This window comes from Capsicum annuum, chromosome 6, assembly GCF_002878395.1.
Source record: "Capsicum annuum cultivar UCD-10X-F1 chromosome 6, UCD10Xv1.1, whole genome shotgun sequence".
Classification (NCBI taxonomy): domain Eukaryota; kingdom Viridiplantae; phylum Streptophyta; class Magnoliopsida; order Solanales; family Solanaceae; genus Capsicum; species Capsicum annuum.
The window spans coordinates 30,432,247-30,453,463 of NC_061116.1; the positions used below are offsets into that span (position 1 = coordinate 30,432,247).

The window sequence follows — 21,217 nt, forward strand, 5'->3', positions numbered from 1 at the left end:
TTTTTCCTCTTTTTTTGTTCACTGTGTTTATTTACTATAAATGCTGGGCTATTGTGTTTACTATTACTTTTTTGTATATATTGTCTTTCTAATAATTCATCTATATGCATTTTGAATTCTTTTAAATCATCAAAGTTATATGTTAATGATTTTTGGGTTATTATACTATTTTTATCTATTAGCTCAATTCTTACAGTAGTCTTATATTTTTTCCATTCTTTTAATGGATCTTCACTATATAGTTGTCTTAATTTTTTCTTTATTATTTCTACCTTATCTATTAAAAATATAGTAATTTCTTCTTTATTTATTGAAAATATAACTAATTCTATTGTATCTTCAGTATTTTTTATATTTTCTAATTTTTGTGTGATTTTTTCACTTCTTTTTATCCAATCAGTTTTCTTTCTTATTTTATTAATAGCTATTTTTGCTCTTACCTTTTGTTTACACGGTGTTATAAACCACTAGTGTGTTTTAGTTATTATATGTGGGTCTAGTTTATCTAAAAACGACATTCCTAAAAGCATATCTTTTGATGTTAGTTCATAATTATAGATCTCTTCTATTGTTAATATCCTATCCCATACTTGTACTTTTATATTTCTAGCTTTATAGGTAATTAAGCTTACTTCGTTATTAAATCCTTTGACTACTATTGGTATTTTTGGCTTGTCCCATTTGTCTTCTGGTAAACAATTATATCTACATAAGTTGGCTTCTGCTCTTGTATCTATCATAGGTGTATAATATCTATTATAATATCCTTCTACTATTATTTTCATAAGTACATATATTTTCATGTTAAAGCTCTTTTTATTAATAATCTTTCCTTATTGTAGGTTATGGTTAGTTGTGTATGTTCTATATTGTAGGGTTTTACTTGTTCTAACCATTTTATTCTTAATATTATGTCTGCTTTTTGCATATTTTTCTTTATTTCAAATACTATTTTTATTTTTCTAATTCCTATTATTATTTCCTTTTCTGCTGAATCTTTAATAGTTATTAAACTTCTTAGTAGATCGGGGCATATATTACTATTATATTTTATTTCCTCATTTTTCACTAGGTATTTTGCTATATGGTTTTCTTCTTGTCCTGTATTTAGGAGTATTAAATATTTTTTTCATTTATTGTTCCCATTATATAATATTGAGTTAAATTAACTGTTGAATAAAATATTAGGAGTATTAAATATTCTTTTTCATTTATTGTTCCCGTAATATAATATTGAGTTAAATTAGCTGTTGAAGTTATTTCATAATTTATTCTTTTCAATGATCTTAATGATTCTGGTTTTTCAAAAGCTATTCTTTTTGTTGTGCTTATTCTATCATTTATTATTTCTAAATCTTCTTCTATATCTATGTCTTTGTAACTATAATCATTGTTATCAATTGTTTTTATAAATTGTTCAAAAGAACTTTCTATTTGTGTTATATTTATTTTATTTTTTCCCGTTATTTTATGTTTTGTTGTTAATACATATAGATTTTTATATCTTGCTGCAAATATTTTACTTCCTGGGGTTAATTCTATTCCTGATATTTTTCAATATAATACTAATGATTTATCTATGTTTTTATCTGTTATTGCTACTGACTAATTCACACTTATTATAAATTTAAATTTTTGGTATATTAAATTTTCTCTTATTGCAGTTATTATACTTTTTTCTATTGATTTTATAATTCTATCATCTGCTAAATATAATTCTATTGGTGTATCTATTACTTCTCTAAAACATTAATATTTCCGTTCCTTGAAGGTGTACGTATTTTATTGGGTCTTTACTTTATATATCATTTATTTCTTTATTAATTATTATTTTTATTACTAGTGGTATACTAGCTCTTTCTTTTGCATATCTACAGTGTAATGTTTTTTTTGGCTTACTACGTAGTATTCTTCTTTTTGTCTACTAAATATGTTTTTTATTGTTGGTGTTTTAAAAAAATTTTCACACTTAAATCTAATTCTTTTGCTTTTATTTCATCAAATATATTATTATCAAATATTATTTTATGATCTGTTCCTTCTTCATTTAAATATTCTTCCTTTGTTATTATTTTTATATCTTTTTTAGTCATTTGATTCATCTGATTTACTATCTATTTATTCTGTTTCATTTTCCAAAATTTTATATATACTATCGTCACTTTCTAATTCATAATCTATATAATCTATTTGCATATATTCTGCATTTTCTATCTTTATTTCTGATATTTGTTTCTTTTTTGGGTCTTTAGGCATTTTACAATCTCTAGCTAAATGTCCTAGTTTTCCACAATTATAACAAGTACATTCTTTTATAGATTTATTTCTCCTATATGGTCTTTTATATTTATAATTTTTTACATAATATCTTTTTCTTGGTTTCTTATACTTATATTTTGATTTTTTTGTATTTCTTATATTTCTAGTGTCTTTTTCTTTTCTTATAATATTTTTTTCACATCCAAATTGAGGTGCTATTTTATCGTTGCAATATGCTAAATTTCTTATTAATGTTTTTTTCATTTCTATTTCTTCTCTGTATTTTTCGCATATAATCCTATACCATTGTTGTAGAAATTTTATTCTTGCTTCTAGGGTATCTACTATTTTTGGTTCATCCCAACTTTTTATTATTTTTGAACTAAATGGTTCAGATAATTTACTAAAATATAATCTTCTTACTTCTTTACTTTTTTCTGTATTGTATGTTCCCTTATAGTAGTATTCTTTAAATGCACACGTATATTCATCTATATAGCAAATATCACATAGTGCTAGTTTTAACATTAAATTTCTATTTGTATCTTTTTCTTTGTTTTGTTCTTCTTCTTCTTCTGTTGCCATAATGCTAAATTCATCTCTTCTAGCTATTTCATATTTTTTCAATATGTTTATAGGTATTAGTTTAATTACTATTGTTCCTTCTGTTTTTTTATCAGCCCTTAATACCTTTTTACTTTCTTCAGTTAAATTTTAAAACCATAATTTTGTTGTTCCTATTAGTGTTCTTTCTATATATTCTAGTGTATCTGTTTTATTTATACCATTGTCTAATAATTGTTTTGATATATATCCTATCCATAATTGTATCGTTTTATCTACATCTATTACCTACATATTATTATAAAGATAGGTTTACCCACTGTAATACCCCCTTCACGCCCAGGGGCATCTGACCTACCCTGGTGCGTGGACTTGGAGCCAAACGGGGATGGACCTGACTCTGATACTATATAAAGAATAGATCTTGGGTCTAACTCAACCTCAAAAGATAGCTCAATCCAAATAAGTAAACCAACAGTCCATTCCCCAACCAATATGGGACTTTTACCCACTCTAACATTAAGAACTTGAGAAAAATTGAAAGAGTAATATAGGCATAGGTAAATTAAGTAACAAACAAGAGCAGATGGTCCGATTCACCTAGCTACTGACAAGCTGAAGCCTAATCTTTTTCAGTGTTGAAAAAGCATCTTTCATGCAAATTCTTTCATCAGGTGTCCCTAAAGTGCAGTTCAATGCTAATTTCATAATGGATAACAAACATTGCATCTTTGCGTCAATTTGTTCATCCCCTGGCAGTACCAAATTAGAATCCACCACCTTATGAATCTCACCCGGAAAGGAATCAGTAACCCAACGTAGTATGCTCAAGTCTCCGGTAAATATTTCATCACTTGGTCTTGTTCTCATGAACGTCTCCATCATCAGGATGCCAAAACTATAAACATCACAACTCGTGGATACTATTCCATCTTGTCCATACTCTGCAATCATGGCCGAAAATGATCATAAAAGCTTCCTACTTAAAATGGAATATGCCAAAACAATACAAGACACTTTTAAAAAGTTAAATATACCTGGAGCAATGTATCCTATGGTTGCAATTGTCCCTGTCTGAACAAAAGCCACTCCTGGACCTACCAATTTTGCAATGCCAAAATCACTGACATGACCAACCATGGATTGATCTAGCAAGACATTGCTTGGCTTCAAGTCACAATGCACCACTGGTGTTGAATAGCCATTGTGGAGATAGTCCATTGCAGATGCAACATCTATCATTATATCTAATCTCTGCAATAAACTCAAGAACAAGTTGTGAGAATATAACCATTTATCAAGTGTCCCATTGGGCATGTACTCCAACACTAAGGCCTTGAAATCAAGGTTGGAGCAGCTGGTGATAACTTTGGTCAGATTTCTGTGGCGAAGGTTGCGGAGTATCTTACATTCTGTGTCAAAACTTTTGAATGCACCCTCCAATTGCATGTTGAATACCTTTACTGCCAAAAGAGTACCATCCTTAAGTATTCCTTTGTAGACCATGCTAATGCTCCCATTACCAATCAAGTTGCTTTCATTGAATCCTCCTGTTGCCTGTTCAAGTTCATAATAAGAAATTCTTTTATGCCCTTTCCCTAGAGAGACATTTGCTTGACCTGTATTCTTCTTTATCTTTTGTAATCTTACAAATACATATGCGAGGGTTAATACAAGAAATAACACTCCTCCTCCCAAAATGACGTACAAAATCAAGATTGTCTTTTTCCTCTTGATAGATTGGATGGCACACAGTGACACATTATACTTAGAATCCCCACAGAGTGCATCATTGGACAAAAAAGATTTACCAGTCGCATTTGCAAAAGGACCACCAGTGGGAATCTCACCACTAAGTTTATTGAATGAGAAGTTCAGGTATTTCAGATACACAAGAGCTTCTAATGACTTTGGAATTTCACCACTAAGATTGTTATAGCTCAAATCCAAGAATTCCAATGCCAACATTTTGCCAAATGAATCTGGTATAGGCCCATCTAATCTATTATGTGCCAGTGAAAGATTAACCAATCTATCTAGACCCCCTAGAGTACTAGGAATCTTACCAGAAAAATAATTTTTTGACAGATCAATGAGTGTTGCAGCCTTGAACTTTCCACTCTCAAGTGGAATTTGTCCACTCAATAAATTGGATGAAACATTGAATTCAATGAGGTCTTGAAGGCTCCCCAAGCTTGCAGGTAATGTTGAATTAAGCCTGTTGTAAGCTAGATAAAGTTTCCTCAAACTAGTGACATTCCCTAAGCATGGTAGCACTGAACCAGAAAACTGATTTCTTGACAAGTCTAATGCACCAAGATTCTTTAAACTGCACATAATATCTGGTATTGTTCCTCCTATCTTGTTGCTTTGTAGGTAAAGTTCTTGAAGGTTCAACATGCCTTGGAGAGTACTTGGAATATGTCCAGTCAACTCATTGTTATACAGACTTATACGCATGACTCCACTAAGATTACCAATCTCTTGACGAATGACACCCTTCAGTTTACAACCTTCTGCTTCAAAACTTTGCAAGGAAGAGGATAAATTACCAACGGATGCAGGAAAAACACCATCCAATGGATTATTGCCAAACCAGAGTACTCGTAAATTCCTACAGTTTGTTAATGATGAAAGGAAGCTGAATGTTGAATCGCTGAAAAAATTATTCAGTTGCAAGTTCAGAAACTGAAGGTATTCTAAGTTGCCAACTGATTCAGGAATATGACCTGTGAAACTGTTGTATGAGAGATCAAGTATTTTGAGTCTTGAAGAATTTGATATTGAAGCAGAGATAGAACCACTCAAATTATTTAATGCGCAGTAAAATACTTCTAGGTTTGGCATTCCACGACCTAAATCTAAGGGTAGAATACCTGATAGCTTGTTTTCTACAAGATCTATGAGCTGCAGTGCTGACATGTTGAAAATGCTTGCAGGGACAGAACCAATAAATTTATTCTGGGATAATGTAAGCCGCTGTAGTTTCTTAAGATTACCTAGCTCCAAAGGTATCTCTCCTGTCAAATTTCGGGAAATATATGAGTGACAGTTTGGGGGAAGAGAGAAAAGGAATTATAATACTACCTTCCAAATGTAGAGCTGCAAGAGATAACCTTGTAAGAGCTGTTAAGTTGGCTAGCTCTCTTGGTACAGTTCCAAAAAACTTATTTTTCCCTAATGACAGTGTTTGAAGCTTTCTGCATTTCTCCAGGTTTGGTGGAATAACTCCATCTATGGAGTTAAATGAGAGGTAAAGCCCTTCCAAGTTTGGAAGATTGTCACATATAGTTGTTGGAAGCTTTCCACTAAGATTGTTGGCGGTAAGACCAATATTTTGCATCGCTGTAATGTTAAAGATTGACGTAGGTACAGAGCCAGTAAGCTGGTTTAGTTGCAGGTTTAGGAATGTCAGGCGACGAAGATCACCGAGTTCCCGAGGGATCTCTCCTTCGAGAAAATTGCTCTCTATACTCAACACTTCCAGCTTTGTTAGATTGGAAAGGGAAGAAGGAATTTTCCCCGAAAATTGGTTGCTTGAGAGGTACACAGAGCGCAGGTTTGGTAACAAACTTAAAAATGACGGAATGGATCCATTGAAGTTATTCCTTGCGACACTAATCAATTTCAACCTATGCAAAGAAGCCAACTCTCCAGGCAAATCTCCATAGAATGTGTTGTTTCTGATATTGAGGGAAATAAGAAATGAGAGGTTTCCAAGGTGTGGAGGAATGGTACCATGAAGTTGCATGCTAGAAATGTCTAGAGCAGTGACTCGATCATTGCGGGAGCTGCATGTGATTCCAATCCAGCTGCAAATTGTGCTGGAAGAAGACCAGTTTCTTGCCAAAATGTTGTTAGGGTGAGAATAAACGTGAGATTTCAATGCAAGAAGAGCAGCTTTGTCTGTGCTAATATTAGGAACTGTAGCAAGTGATGAATGGTCATGGAGCAGAATGAAAACTGCAAGAACAAAGAGAAGACTGCAATCTCTGTTCATAACTATGACAAGCAGGTTTCTCTTTATTGTCTAAACAAAGAATTGATAATGAAGATCTGTTTAATGATATCAAAGTCATTGTATACAAATATACTGTTAAATGTCGGTCAATTCCGAGTAGTAGAAGTTTTATTAGTGAAAGACAGTCTACTTTTGGAGGTCTAGTCTCAGGAATGTATTTTAGCTACAAGTTGGATTACCAATAACCTATACACAAGGGAAGTTGTAATATGTATGACAAGCGTGTCAATTTTTCAGTACCACAAACTATATTGTAACCACAGATCTCTGACTATTTTTCTTACGTGGGGCATAGGGGATGGAGAGTGAACTGAAATAGACACCATTGTCTCTGAGGAGGATAAGATTTGATTGCTGCTAAAACAACAAAAGCTGTTAGAATAATAATGATAATTGTACAAGAAATTCAAAATGAAACTTGTTTGGCTTAGCAACATGATAATACACGCTTCTTGAAAAAAGTTGGAGACTCTTCCACAAGCAAACGGAAGAATTAATAACTATTTTATCTTTGAGATTCAACTAAGCCACAAGACAAGTAGTTTTCAAGAATATTGCTCTTTTATTCTTGCATTGGAGATCTTACCGTTTGATCAATGTCTGTCAAATATTTTTCAAGGGAAAAGTATTTTTTTTTGAGTTCTTGTCTTTTCAAACAAAAGAAACACTATTTATAGGATAAAAGTTTAATCCAGGAGAAGAGCATTAATTAAGTAATAGTAAATAGGTTCATGAATATTTTTAAAATAAAAGATATCTTCTTTCAAGAACCTAAAACATAAAGTTTAAAGAAGAATGAATTTGTCAAATTCACATTCATGTTCTTTGTAACTCAATACTTTTAACTGATGCATTTGTTTCTGTCACGACCCAAACTAAGGCCTGGCCGCGACGGACATCCCGAACCATGAAGGCCCAGACATTCTACTCTATCTGTTCTAGAAATTATGCACAACATTTATATAATAAAAGAAAATGCGGAATTATAATCTAATACGGAAACATGGTCATACCCTGGATTCAGTTTAACCATACGGAATGAAATCCCAAATCAACTAAACAACTTCTAGAACAGTTTGCGAAATCTCTACTACATGATCTAAAGTCAACTGTCTGAAAAGCTGGGACAAGGCCCCCAGTAGACCAAAACAAAGGAATAACATAATCTGAAATGACAGCCTTCTGGAACAAAGAAGGCTCACCCCTACACGGATCACTTCTCCCTGGATACTCTACTGATTAGCTGGACCCCTAGACTGAGCCTCCAAACCTGGGAGGTAGGGGTTCAATACAATTGTACTGGTACGCAGATAAAATTCAACATAATAATTTATATTCAACGTATATGAGAGCAATTTAAAATATTTCATAAACATATCATATAGTAAGAAATCTCATGGGCATTTCTAAAAGACTCTATAAAATCATCTGAACTCTGTGACACTCTTTGTTTTACTTCTGCGCTAGGTGGTATACTCTACAACTCTTAAATTCCACGGACTATATGGAATTCGTCATTGACTCGGCGGGGAAGCCTCGAACCCAAGTGTGCCGCAAGGGTTGAAGTCTCTGACTCTGCTACGCCACACGGCCGTCGTCAATGTAAAATAATATACCCGGATCGGCAAATTAGGGTTATAGGTTAAGAGTTACTTGAACTCAAACCCTCTTCAGGCAACCACCTAGCTCTCTTTATGCCCATTTTTAACTCTTTAAGACATGCATTCTCTGAAAACATACTCTAAAAACTCTAACTCTGTTATGGCATACATTTATATGGTATCGTCATACCATTGACTTGCAAATCACATTCTTTGAGCCATTTATTGCAAATTATATCTCTGTTCTCAAAACATGGAATTTAGGACCACCATATCAACAATTCTTTTCAAGAAACTCATTCTTTAAAACTCATGTAAACATATGAAAGGAAACTCTCTTTGTCAACATTTCAAAAATTCAAGGTGGTCATGTCAAGGTTTTCAATTACATGCATTTCTTTCTCTTTAACACAAGAACATCATAGTAACATCAAGAAACACCCTCTCATTATTTTTAAATCATGTTTCAATTGCTATGACACTGAGAAGACTACTTTCAAATTACAAGGCATGCATTTCAACTCTTTTTCGACAAAACCATAATCTTTAATTCAACATACGAGAGGGGTTTCATAATATGTGCTCTCAAACAATCTTCAACCTCAGTTCTCATACATATACATATACTTGTAAATCAATTCAAAGGGGAAAGACCTCAAGGCCGAATCAACAATATCATAAAAACATTTATAATGCATAATTAAAACATAGATTCCAAAAACACCTTTAAAATTCATGCTTGATAATCTTTAAATCATGATCTAGTGTTTACAAGCCCATGCAGTTTTTAGGATAAACCCCACGTACCTAAATTTAGAAATTTGATAGATGATTTTAAAGCCTATGATTTGGGAATTCCAAATCTTCACTCAGTTTTGAACACCCACGGTTGAATCTTGAGTTAATTGGATTTTTAGTTTGAAATCTTAGAGAGTGTTCTTGTGAATTTTGAAGAAAGTATAAATAATGTGGTCACTTGGGAGTATAATCCTATGTTTAAGCTAATGGGGGGGGGGGGGGGGGGGGGCGGGGAAAATACTTCATATACCCTTAATGAGATGGAAAAAAATATAACTGGGAGCCCGATTTTATTGGCCACCGCGCGTGCCACAATCGCGGTGGCTCACTGGAAATTGACGAATGGTATTCTTAGGGTCACCGCGATGCGGAGCCATCGCGTTGTCCCACTTATTGCGAATGGTATTCTTAGGGTCACCGCGATGCGGAGCCATCGCGTTGTCCCACTTATTGCGAATGGTATTCTTAGGGTCACCGCGATGCGGAGCCATCGCGTTGTCCCACTTGTTGGGTCTGGAACTTTAGCACGACGCGCTAAAATTGTACTAGGCTACTGAAATTTCCCAATTGTTAAATAGACCCCCTCCGCGATGTGCCAAGCACAAAAATAATGGTGTTTTTTGACTAGGACTTAAATTAGCCATAATTTCTTGCCCGGGTATCGGATTTGGGCGAATCTTAAATCGGCGAAAAGCTTCAAATTTCCTATGTGAAGAAAAGTTGAAATTAGGAAAAAATAATTTCCCAGTCTTTAACTCTAAGAGTATATTATCACGAGCTAACTCATGGATGATGCGGGGTGTTACATTATCCCCCCTGGAGATTATTCGTCCCCGAATGATGACGCAGAACACAGAAAATCATGATTTCAAACATACTAAGGCCATAAAAGAATAAGACAAGGATTGTACCTTCGATTTCGTCATTAACCGGATCAAATAAGTCTGGGTATATATCTCTCATGTCCTCTTCTGATTCCCAAGTTGCTTCCTCTACTTTCTGATTTTTCCACAACACTTTAACCAAAGTTATCTCCTTTCTCCTCAACTTTCTAACTTGATGATCTAATATTGCGATAGGATTCTCTTCATAGGATAAAGAGTCTATCACTTTAACCTCCTCTACAGGCAACACTAATGAATTGTCTCCAATATATTTTTTCAACATGGATATGTGAAATATCGGATGAACAAAACCCAAACTTGTAGGCAACTCTAACTCATATGCAACTCCACCTATCCTTCTCAAAATCTGGTATGGCCCTATATAGCAAGGACTTAGCTTACCTTTCTTCCCGAATCGTATAACTCCCTTCATAGGAGAGACTTTGAGAAATACCCAATCACCAACTTCAAATTATAGCTCCCTTCTCTGAACATCGGCATAGGATTTCTGTCTACTCTAGGATGTTTTAAGTCATTTTCTAATAATTTTCACATCCTCCATCGCCTGATGAACAAGATTAGGCCCAAACAACTGAGTCTCATCCACTTCATACCACCCTATTGGTGATCTATATCTTTTTCCATACAAAGCTTCAAATGGAGCCATCTTAATACTAGTATGGTAGCTGTTATTATAAGCAAACTCTATCAATGGCAAGTGATCTACCAAACTACCTTTGAAGTCAATCACGCAAGCTCTCAACATATCTTCAAGGGTCTGAATAGTACGTTTGGCTTGCCCATCCTTCTGAGGGTGGAAAGTCGTACTCAGGTTCAATTAGGTACATAAACCCCTTTGAAAAGATCTCCAGAACTATGAAGAGAATTGTGTACCTCTGTCAGATATGATGGATACAGGTGCTCTATGCAAACGAACTATCTCCTCGATGTATAACTTGGCATAGTCATCTCCCGAATAGTTGGTTCTCACAGGACGAAAGTGGGCTAACTTAGTTAGCCGGTCTACAATTACCCAAATAGAATTATACTAGTTTTAGGACCTCAGAAGTCCCATGATAAAGTCCATATTAACCATCTCTCACTTCCATAAGGGCAAAGATATCTCTTGGGAGGTACCATCTGGCCTCATATGCTCTACTTTCATTTATTGACAATTCAAACACTTGGCAAAAAAGTTAGCCACATCACACTTCATATTATTCCACCAGTATATGGTTTTCAGATCATGATACATCTTAGTAGAGCCTGGGTGAGCAACATACCTCAACGTGTGAGCTTCATCAAGGATCCTCTCTCGTAACCCATCAACATCTGGCACATATAGTCTACCCTGATATCTCAAAATTCCATCACCACCAATTTCAAAAGACACCACCTTCTGTTAACCTACATCTTTCTTGATCTGCATCAAGATGGGATCTTCAATATGCTTTTCTTTAACTTCAGCACAAAGGGAAGACTTATCTACCTCATGAACAACCACTCCCCCATCTTTGGAATCCAAGAGTCGTACTCCTAGATTTGCAAGCTGGTGAATATCCTTTACCATCTCCCTCTTCCCCTTTTCAAGGTATGAAAGGCTACCCATATATAGCCTTCTGAGGGCATCGACTACCATATTTGCCTTCCCCGGATGGTAGTGCAGGCTCATGTCATAATCCTTCGAAAGCTCCTACCATTGTCATTGCTTGAGGTTTAATTCTGTCTACAAGAAAATATACTGTAAACTCTTATGGTCAATAAATATATCAACATATACCTAACAGAGATAATGCTACCGGATTTTAAGCGTAAACACCACAACTGCTAACTTCAACTCATGGGTGGGGTAATTTCTCTCATGCACTTTTAACTACCTAGACACATAAGCCATCACTTTACCGTGCTGCATAAGCACACACTTAAGTCCCACTCGGAACACATCACAATACACAAAAAAACCCTCTATACCTTATGAAAGAGTCAAAATAGGTGTAGTGGTCAACTTGTCTTTCAATTTCTCAAAACTATTCTCACAGGAGTCAGACCACACAAACTTTAACTTTTTATACGTCAACTTAGTGAGTGGTGCAGCTATGGATAAGAAACTCTCTATGAACCTTCTGTAATACCCTACCAAAACCAAGAAGCTTTGAATGTCGGTTGGAGTCATGGGTCTGGGCCATTTTCCCATTGCCTCAACCTTTTGGGGATCAATCTTAGTCCTGTCACTAGACACAATATGCCCCAAGAAAGCAATATCATTAAGCAAGAATTCACACTTGGAAAACTTTGCATAAAACCTATGATCTTTGAAAGTCTGGAGGATGATTCGAAGGTGATTGACATGATCTTCCTCACTCTTAGAATAAATCAAGACATCTTCAATAAAAAATATGACAAATAAATCCAGAAACTGATGGAACACCCTATTCATAAGATCCATGAAGGTTGCAGGGGCGTTAGTCAACCCGAAGGACATAAATAAGAATTCATAATGATCGTATTTGGTTTGGAAAGCTGTTTTAGGAATGTCTAACTCTCTAACTTTCAACTGATGGTATTTCAAATGAAGGTCTATCTTTGAAAAACATCTAGCACCTTAAAGATGGTCAAAAAGATCATCAATTCTAGGAAGAGGATATTTATTTTTAATAGTGACCTTGTTTAACTGGCGATAATCTATGCACATACGGAGGGAACCATCTTTCTTTCGCATGAAGAGTATAGGTGCAACCTAGGGAGAAATACTAAGACAGATAAAATATTTCTCTAGAAGATTTGCTAGCTGTTCTTTCAACTCTTTCAGTTCTGTAGGAGCCATTCTATATGGTAGAAAAGAGATGGGATGGGTATCAAGCAACAAATCAATACCAAAATCTATCTCCCTATCAGGTGGTATGCCTAGGAGATCATCAGGAAAAACTCTTGGGAACTCATTCACCATAGGGCAGACTGAAGAGAAAGGCTTTTGGTATTCGAATCTTTAACCAGAATAAGATGATATAAGCAACCCTTAGAAATAAGTTTACGGGCTCTGAGGTAAGATATAAAGTTCCCTCTAGGTGCTAAGGAATGTCCCTCCCATTCTATTACTAGTTGATTCGGGAAGGAAAAAGTAACCTTTTGGGTTCTACAATCTAACGTGGCATAACACGAATAGAGCCAGTCCATCCCTAGGATAGCATCAAAATCAACCATGTATAAGTCTATGAGGCCTGCCACAATATCCCGCCTACAAAAAGTTACCACACAATTTCTATACACCCTCCTAGCCACAATAAAATCTTCCACCGAATTAGAAACAGAAAAAAGTTTGACAATCACATCGGGATCAAACCCAAAACTAACAGCCACATAAGGTGTCATGTAAGACAGGGTAGAATCGAGATCAAGTAGCACATATACATCACAGAAAAAGATCTGCAACGTGCCAGTAACTACATCCGGTGAGGCCTCTACCTCTTGGCTATTGGTTAAGGTGTACAACTGGTTGCGGCCACTTCCCACGATTGAAGTGTCACCCTTCTGAGGTGGTGGTGGTGCAGAAGAATTAGCATGTAACTTGGCTCCGCCAATATTACCCTTTGCTTCCAGACAGTCTCTTCGGATATGGAATGGTTGGCCACACAAATAACACACCATAGAACCAAACTGATACCTACCTGGATGATTTCTCCCACATTTCTCACAGTGTGGGTATGTTCGAGAGGTTTGAGCTACACTTCCTTAAGATTGTGAACCCTGCATTCTCGACCCTTGCCTGGACTAAAAATCTTGGAGGTGCTGTCCAACTAGGGGTCTGGACACCATAGCACTAGCTGCAGACTATGCATTACCCTAAAACTTCTTCTTCTGCCATTTGTTACCCCAATTCCCACTCCGTTACTGACTGTGGCTCTGGTCTTTCGTCTTGTCTCTCTTTGCCTGCCAATCCTTCTCTCTAGATTCAGTGATTTTCTTTTTCTTTTCCTCAACTTACTATATGTCGACTGATAGTCTGGCAAAATCCATGTCCCAGTTCAACATTGGTCTCTATCATTCAAGAACTAAGTCATCTGAAAGGCCGGATGTAAATTTCCTCAGTTGGGCACTCATATTACTAGTCATCTCTGGAGCATAACGGGCTAGTTGGTTGAACCTCAGAATATACTCTTGGACACTCATCTTTCCTTGCTTTAGATTTATAAACTCTTCAACTTTGGCCTCTCTCAGCTCGAGAGGAAAGAATCGATCAAGGAAGGTTTCCACGAACTCGGCCCAAACTGTAGGCTCAGCACTCTCACCCTTTGAATCTTCCCACTTGTTATACCATTGGTTCTCTACATCCTTAAGTTGGTAAGTTGCTAACTTAACCTCCTCTACCTCATCTAAATGCATCACCTTAAAGATCTTCTCCATCTCGTCCATAAACTCCTGTGGATCCTCTTCAACCTTGGTACCAGTAAACTTGGGCGGGTTTATTCTCATAAACTAGACCACTCTTGTAGACTCAGACATGCAAATGTAGACCCAATATCTTCCAACCGTTGAGTCTGTGTGGCTACCAATTGTGCAAGCATGTAAATGGATTGACTAAATTATGCATTAGATATCTCTCTCTTACGAGGCTGAGTGAGTTAGTCCCTATTCGAGAAGCTCTGGTGCCCTAGGTGGGCTGGTCTGAGTAGGTGGGACTTCTGGAGTATCATTAATCTCTGGAGTCTAAGCTCTGTTTTGGGTCCTAATCCAATGAGTGGTACGGACCTCATCTGTTTGTGAATTCTGATTAGTAGTACGATAGGGAGGCATGATTGTCATGTACCGTGCGATTTTGCTACACACCCATAAACAAGATTCTACCCAATGTGATTTTGCAGACACCCTAGGACGATGAATCGTGCTCTAATACCAAGTTTGTCACGACACGAACTAGGGCCTGGCCATGACGGATATCTTGAACCATGAATGCCCAGACGTCCTACTCTATCTGATCTGGAAATCATGCATAACATTTAAATAATAAAAGAAAATATGGAATTATAATCTAATACAGAAAAATGGTCATACTCTGGATTTAGTTTAACCATACGGAATAAAATCTGAAATCAACTAAACAACTTCTAGAACAGTCTGCAAAATCTCTACTACATGATCTAAAGATAATTATCTGAAAAGCTGGGACAAGGCCCCTAGATAAAAACAAAGGAATAACATAATCTAAAATCACAGGCCTTCTTGAACAAAGAAGGCTCATCACTGCATGGATCAACTCTCCCTGGATACTCTACTGATTAGCTAGACCCCTAGACTAAACTTCTAAACCTGAGAGGTAGGGAGTCAATACAATTGTACTGGTACGTAGAGCAAATCCAAAATAATAATTTATATTGAACATATATAAGAGAAATTTAAAATATTTCATAAACATATCATATAGTAAGTAATCTCATGGGCATTTTTAAAAGACTCTGTAAAATCATCTGAAATCTATGACATTCTCTGTTTTACTTCTGCGCTAGGTGGTGTACGCTACAAGTCTGAAATTCCACAGGCTATATGGAACTCTTCATTGACTCGGTGGGGAAGCCTCGAACCCTAGTGTGCCGCAAGGGTTAGAGTCTCTGACTCTACGCCACACGACCGTCGCCAGCATAAAATAATATACCTGGATCGGCAAATCACGATTTTAGATTAAGAGTTACTTGAACTCAAACCCTCTTCAGGCAACTACCTAGCTCTCTTTATGCCTATTTTTAACTCTTTAATACATGTATTCTCTGAAAACATACTCTGAAAACTCTAACTATGTTATGGCATACATTTATATGGTATCGTTATACCATTGACTTGCAAGTTACATTCTCTAAGCCATTTATAGGAAATTATATATCTGTTCTCAAAACATGGAATTTAGGACCACGATATCAACAATTGTTTTCAAGAAACTCATTCTTTAAAACTCATGTAAACATATGCAAGGAAACTCTCTTTATCAACATTTCAAGAATTCAAGGTGGTCATGTCAAACTTCTCAATTACATGCATTTCTTTCTCTTTAACACAAGAACATCATATTAGCATCAAGAAACACCCTCTCATTATTTCTAAATCATGTTTCAATTGCTATGACATTGAGAAAACTACTTTCAAATCACAAGGCATGCATTTCAACTCTTTTCCAACAAAACCATAATCTTTAATTCAGCATACAAGAGGGGTTTAATAATATGTGCTCTCAAACAATCTTCAATCTCAGTTTTCATACATATACATATACTTGTAAATTAATTCAAGGGGGAAAGACCTAAAGGCCAAATCAATAATATCATAAAAACATTTATAATGCATAATTAAAACATAGATTCGAAAACCCCCTTTAAAATTCATGCTTGATAATCTTTAAATCATGATCTAGTGTTTACAAGCCTATGTAGTTTTTAGGATAAATCCCACGTACCTCAATTTAGAAATTTGATGGATGATTCTTGAAGCCTACAGTTTGGGGATTCCAAATCTTAACTCAGTTTCGAACACCCACAGTTGAATCTTGAGTTAATTGGATTTTTAGTTTGAAACCCTAGAGAGTGTTCTTGTGAATTTTGAAGAAAGTATGAATAATATGGTCACCAAGGAGCATAATCCCGTGTTTAAGCTGATAATGGGAGGGGGGAAATACCTCATATACCCTTAATGAGATGGAATAAAATATAACTGGGAGCCCAATTTTTTGGGCCACCGTGTTGCGCCTCAATTGCGATGGCTCACTAGAAATTGACGAATGAGATTCTTAAGGTCACCGCAATGTGGAGCCATCGCGTTGTCCCACTGGTTAGGATCTGGAACTTCAGCGCGACACACCATAATTGTGCTAGGCTACTAGAATTTGACGATTGTTAAATAGACCCCCTCCGCGACGTGCTATGCACTAAAATGGCGCTGTTTTTTGACCAGGACTTAAATTAACCATAATTTATTTCCCAGGTATCGGATTTGGGAGAATATTAAATTGGTGAAAAACTTATCAAATTTCCTATGTGAAGAAAAGTCAAAATTCGGAAAAAATAATTTTCTAGTCTTTAACTCTAAGAGCATATTACCACAAGCTAACTCATGGACGATGCGGGGTGTTACAGTTTCAAAACTAATTGAAACATAACTCAAAAGAGTTTTAAACTTTGTATTTATTTCAAAAATGATTGAAACATAAACTTTAACAATAACAATCTGCCACTTGTTTCAAGAAATTTTATGTTTAAAAAATAAAATTCAATTGAGATATTAATCTAGCAACATGCATCAATAATGTTGTATTTTGGACTTGAACCATTAGGTAGTGAAGACATTCTAAATCATTGACTATTTAGTAAAAAAATCGTGACCTAAGTAGTTCATTGAATGAAGTATAAAATACCTCCATGCATATTACTATATTTCGGTGAAAATAAAAATTCTTTGATACCTTATGTCATGTGTCCTGAATCCTTTAGCTTAGTGCTTTAAGATTTCTCTGTCAAAATCTTATTGGAGTGGCCTCCACTTTGCACTTAGTGCGGTGAATTCATTAAGACAAACTTTACATACTCCGATCAAATAGTCTATGAATTTTATTAAGAGAAATTAATCACATCCTTCTTTATGACAAAGTATTAGTAAATCTACCAAGAGTGTTCCTAGACACTCCAATCAAAATTGGTGCATAGACTTATTAAGAGAATATAATATCATTCTTATCTTTTGTAGGAATATTGTCGAATCTATCAAGAGTCTTATTATTTATTCCAAATGAGATCCGTCTTATAGATTTATCAAGAGAAAAGAATCTCAACTGATGTACATCTACTCACTTTCTAGGAAAAAAGGAAATTTTGTTGATGTGCTTCACAATTGTAACTTTACTTGTTTTTCTCTTTGAACCCAAGATTGTATCATTAGGTAGGATTATCATAAAGTACAATCAATCAATCAACAGGCTTTATTCTCAACCCATTACTAATTTCTTACCTAACTCTTTAGACAAAGGATCTGCTAAATTGAGTCTAAACTACACATTGAAATGATACTATACCAACCTCCAATAATCTTCTTATATAATTGTGTTTAAGATGAACTTGTCTTGCCTTACCAATGTAACAATCACTTGAATCCAAAATATAGCAACTTTATTATCACAACAGATAGTCAAAGGTTGTATTGGTTTACCCTACAATAAAATATCTATCAACATACTTTGTAGCCAATCGACTTCTTCTTCAGCAGAAGACATAGCGATAAATTCTAATTCCATGATTGAGTGGCTAATACATATTTTCTTCTTTGATCTCAAAGATATTGTTGCTCCAACCAAAGTAAAAATTCAAGCAATACTAGATTTAGAGTCATTTAGATCAGAATTCCAAGTAGCATCACTGTAGCCTTCAAGAACTACTGAAAAGGTAGAATAATGCAGACCAACATTAATTGTACCCTTCAAATACTTTAAAATACGAATTAAAGCATTCCCATTCTCAACTCCAAGGCTACCAGTAAACTTGCTCAAAGTTCCTAATATAGAATCAATATTTGTCCTGGTACAATACATGACATATATAAGACTCCTAATAATTAATAATATGTCAATCTATTAGGAATATCACTAGAGTTTTGCACTAGTTTGATGATAGGATCAAATAGTGTAGAAGTAGTCTTATTGTTAAAATGACCAAACCTCTTCAGAACCTTCTCAGTGTAACTTGATTGAGTAAGGGTCAAATCATTTGTTGATCTTATAATTTTGATTTCTAAAATTACATCAACTTCTCTAAAATCTTTCATTACAAACAAGAAAGCGAAAGCATTTTGTTTCTTTGACTCTTTCGATAACTTTTTAAAGTTTCTCATACCATTGATTTTTTGCTTGTTTTTAATCCATACAGAGATTTAAGAAGCTTACAATCTTTATGTTCTTGATCAGGAATGACAAATCCTTCTGATTGTTTCATGTAGAGTTCTTCATTTAGATCTCCATTCCGAAAAGCAGTCTTCACATCCATCTGATGAATCACAAGACCTTGAATTACTGTTAAAGCAATTAAGAGGCAACTAAAGGTCATCCGAGCTACAGGTGCAAAATTATCAAAATAATCAATATCTTTCAATTGAGTAAAAAGCTTTATCTATCAAGAGAGCTTTGTACTTATCTAAAGTACCATCAGATTTCATTTTTCTCCTTAAATTTCATTGGCAACCAAATTATTTACATCCAAGAGGAAAATCTGATAAAATTCATATATTATTTGACAGGATAGAATGCATTTCATCATCAATGGCTTCACACCAAAAATGAGCATCATGTGAAGACATAGCTACATCATAACTTGCAGGATTTTTTTCAATCAAATAAGCTTGAAAATTAGGTCCAAAGTCCTTTGGTTTGGTTGATCTTGAACTATGTCTTGGTTGACTTTCTTCCAAGGTCTCAATTATTGTTCTCTTTAGAGGAGAAATAGAACTTGTATCTTATTCAAAAGAATTTTTTTTCTTGGAAAATATATGCTCAAAAAAATTAGCATGTTAAGATTGAATAATTATGCGAGGGCTTGGGGCCTCAAGATTTAAAAAACTATAAGCCTTACTGGTCTGTGAATAGTAAATAAACATAAAATCTATTTCTCTATAACAAATATTAGTCAACTATTGATCTGGTAATTAAACATGAGACAAGCAACCCCATACTTTAAAATAATTTATATTTGACTTTTGATTATTTCAAAATTCATATGGAGATGCATCATAATTCCTGAAAGTAATTCTATCAAAATATGACATTCTGAAAGAAAGGCTTCAATCCACATATTTTAAGACATACTAGATCCATAAAATATAGAATTAACCATTTCTACGAAAGTTCTATATTTTTTCTGCTATAACATTTTGTTGTAGTGTATACGACATGATCACTTATTTTCAATGCCTTTTTTTAAAAAAAATCAATAAAATCCGACTTTAAGTACTCTCCACCTTTAGTATACCTAATTTATTTAATTTTCAAACTCAATTTATTGTCAACCTCTGCTTTATTTGTTTTGAAAGTCTCAGATATTTCATCTTTTGTTTTCAATGGAAAGTCATATGTATATCTTGAGTAGTCATCAATGAAAATAATAAAATAACTCTTTCCATGATGTGACAAATATCTATCTCATAAATATCAGTGTAAATTAATTGCAAAAGTGTGAAAGTCCTTTCAACAATCTTAAAGACTTCTTTATAATCTTTCATTTACTACAAGTAAGGCAATAGTATCATTCTTTTCATAGTGTTTGATTAATTTATTATTCACCATATGTTGAATGATCTAAAATTCACATGACAAGATATTCATGCCCTAAATCCAGAGACTCCACAAGATAAGCAAAAATATTTTTATTTTCAATATTGAGTTTAAATATTCCATTTGCAACATAGCCTTTTTCAACAAACATTCCATTTTTAGATAAAATAAACTTGTCTTCCTCAAAAATCATTTTAAAATCATGCTTCGAAAGAAGCATACCAAACACCATGTTCTTTTGAATATCAGAAATATGCTATACATCCATCAATGTAACTATCTTTTTGAAAGTAATTTTCAGTTCAATAAGTCCTTTAATTTCCTACAACTATAGTAGAGGAAGAGTTTCCCTTATATAAAATTTTACTGTCCCCCACTAATTCATAGGTCTTGAAAGAATCTTGGTTATCTGATATGTGATGAGTTGCGCCAATATCTATCCGCCATTCCACTTGATCCTTCGCTATAAATGTTTCTATGGCCATTGCCACAAGATCACCTTTTTATTTTTATTTGCTTTTTCTTTCTTCTTTTTGTTTTTAAGAATTCTACAATTACGCGCATGGTGATCAATTTTATGAAAATAATAGCATTCTCCAGATTTAAAATTTGCACCATTACGCTTGAATTTTGTAGTTTTCTTTTCCTTTGAAGAATTCTTGTTTTCAGATTCCTTCTTACTTGATTTTTCTTCAATCATATGAGCATTCAAGAAAGATTCTTTCAAAATATTATTGTCACGATATCGTGTTTCTTGTTTAATTTGCAAGTGTTGCAATAATTATTCAAGAGTCAAATC

The 21,217-nt window shown here is 34.6% G+C and overlaps 1 protein-coding gene across 6 annotated transcripts in view; it reads right to left on the reverse strand.

Annotated features, from left to right (window-relative positions):
- Positions 1–3,289: 3,289 nt before the first annotated feature.
- LOC107873474 (probable LRR receptor-like serine/threonine-protein kinase At3g47570) overlaps positions 3,290–21,217 on the reverse strand; it is a 61,520-nt gene continuing 43,592 nt past the window's right edge. For 2 of the 6 annotated variants that reach the window (XM_047414709.1, XM_047414708.1), the window contains 4 exons: positions 19,039–19,138; positions 5,911–7,198; positions 3,861–5,843; positions 3,290–3,767 (listed from right to left, as the gene is read on the reverse strand). In XM_047414709.1, coding sequence (XP_047270665.1) covers positions 3,424–3,767; positions 3,861–5,843; positions 5,911–6,823 — 3,240 coding nt within the window. In that variant the 5' untranslated portion in view covers positions 6,824–7,198; positions 19,039–19,138 and the 3' untranslated portion in view covers positions 3,290–3,423. Of the gene's footprint in view, positions 3,768–3,860; positions 5,844–5,910; positions 8,197–19,038; positions 19,139–21,217 lie in introns of those variants that run through there. The other 4 variants (XM_047414707.1, XM_047414706.1, XM_047414710.1 and 1 more) reach the window with 3 other exon arrangements.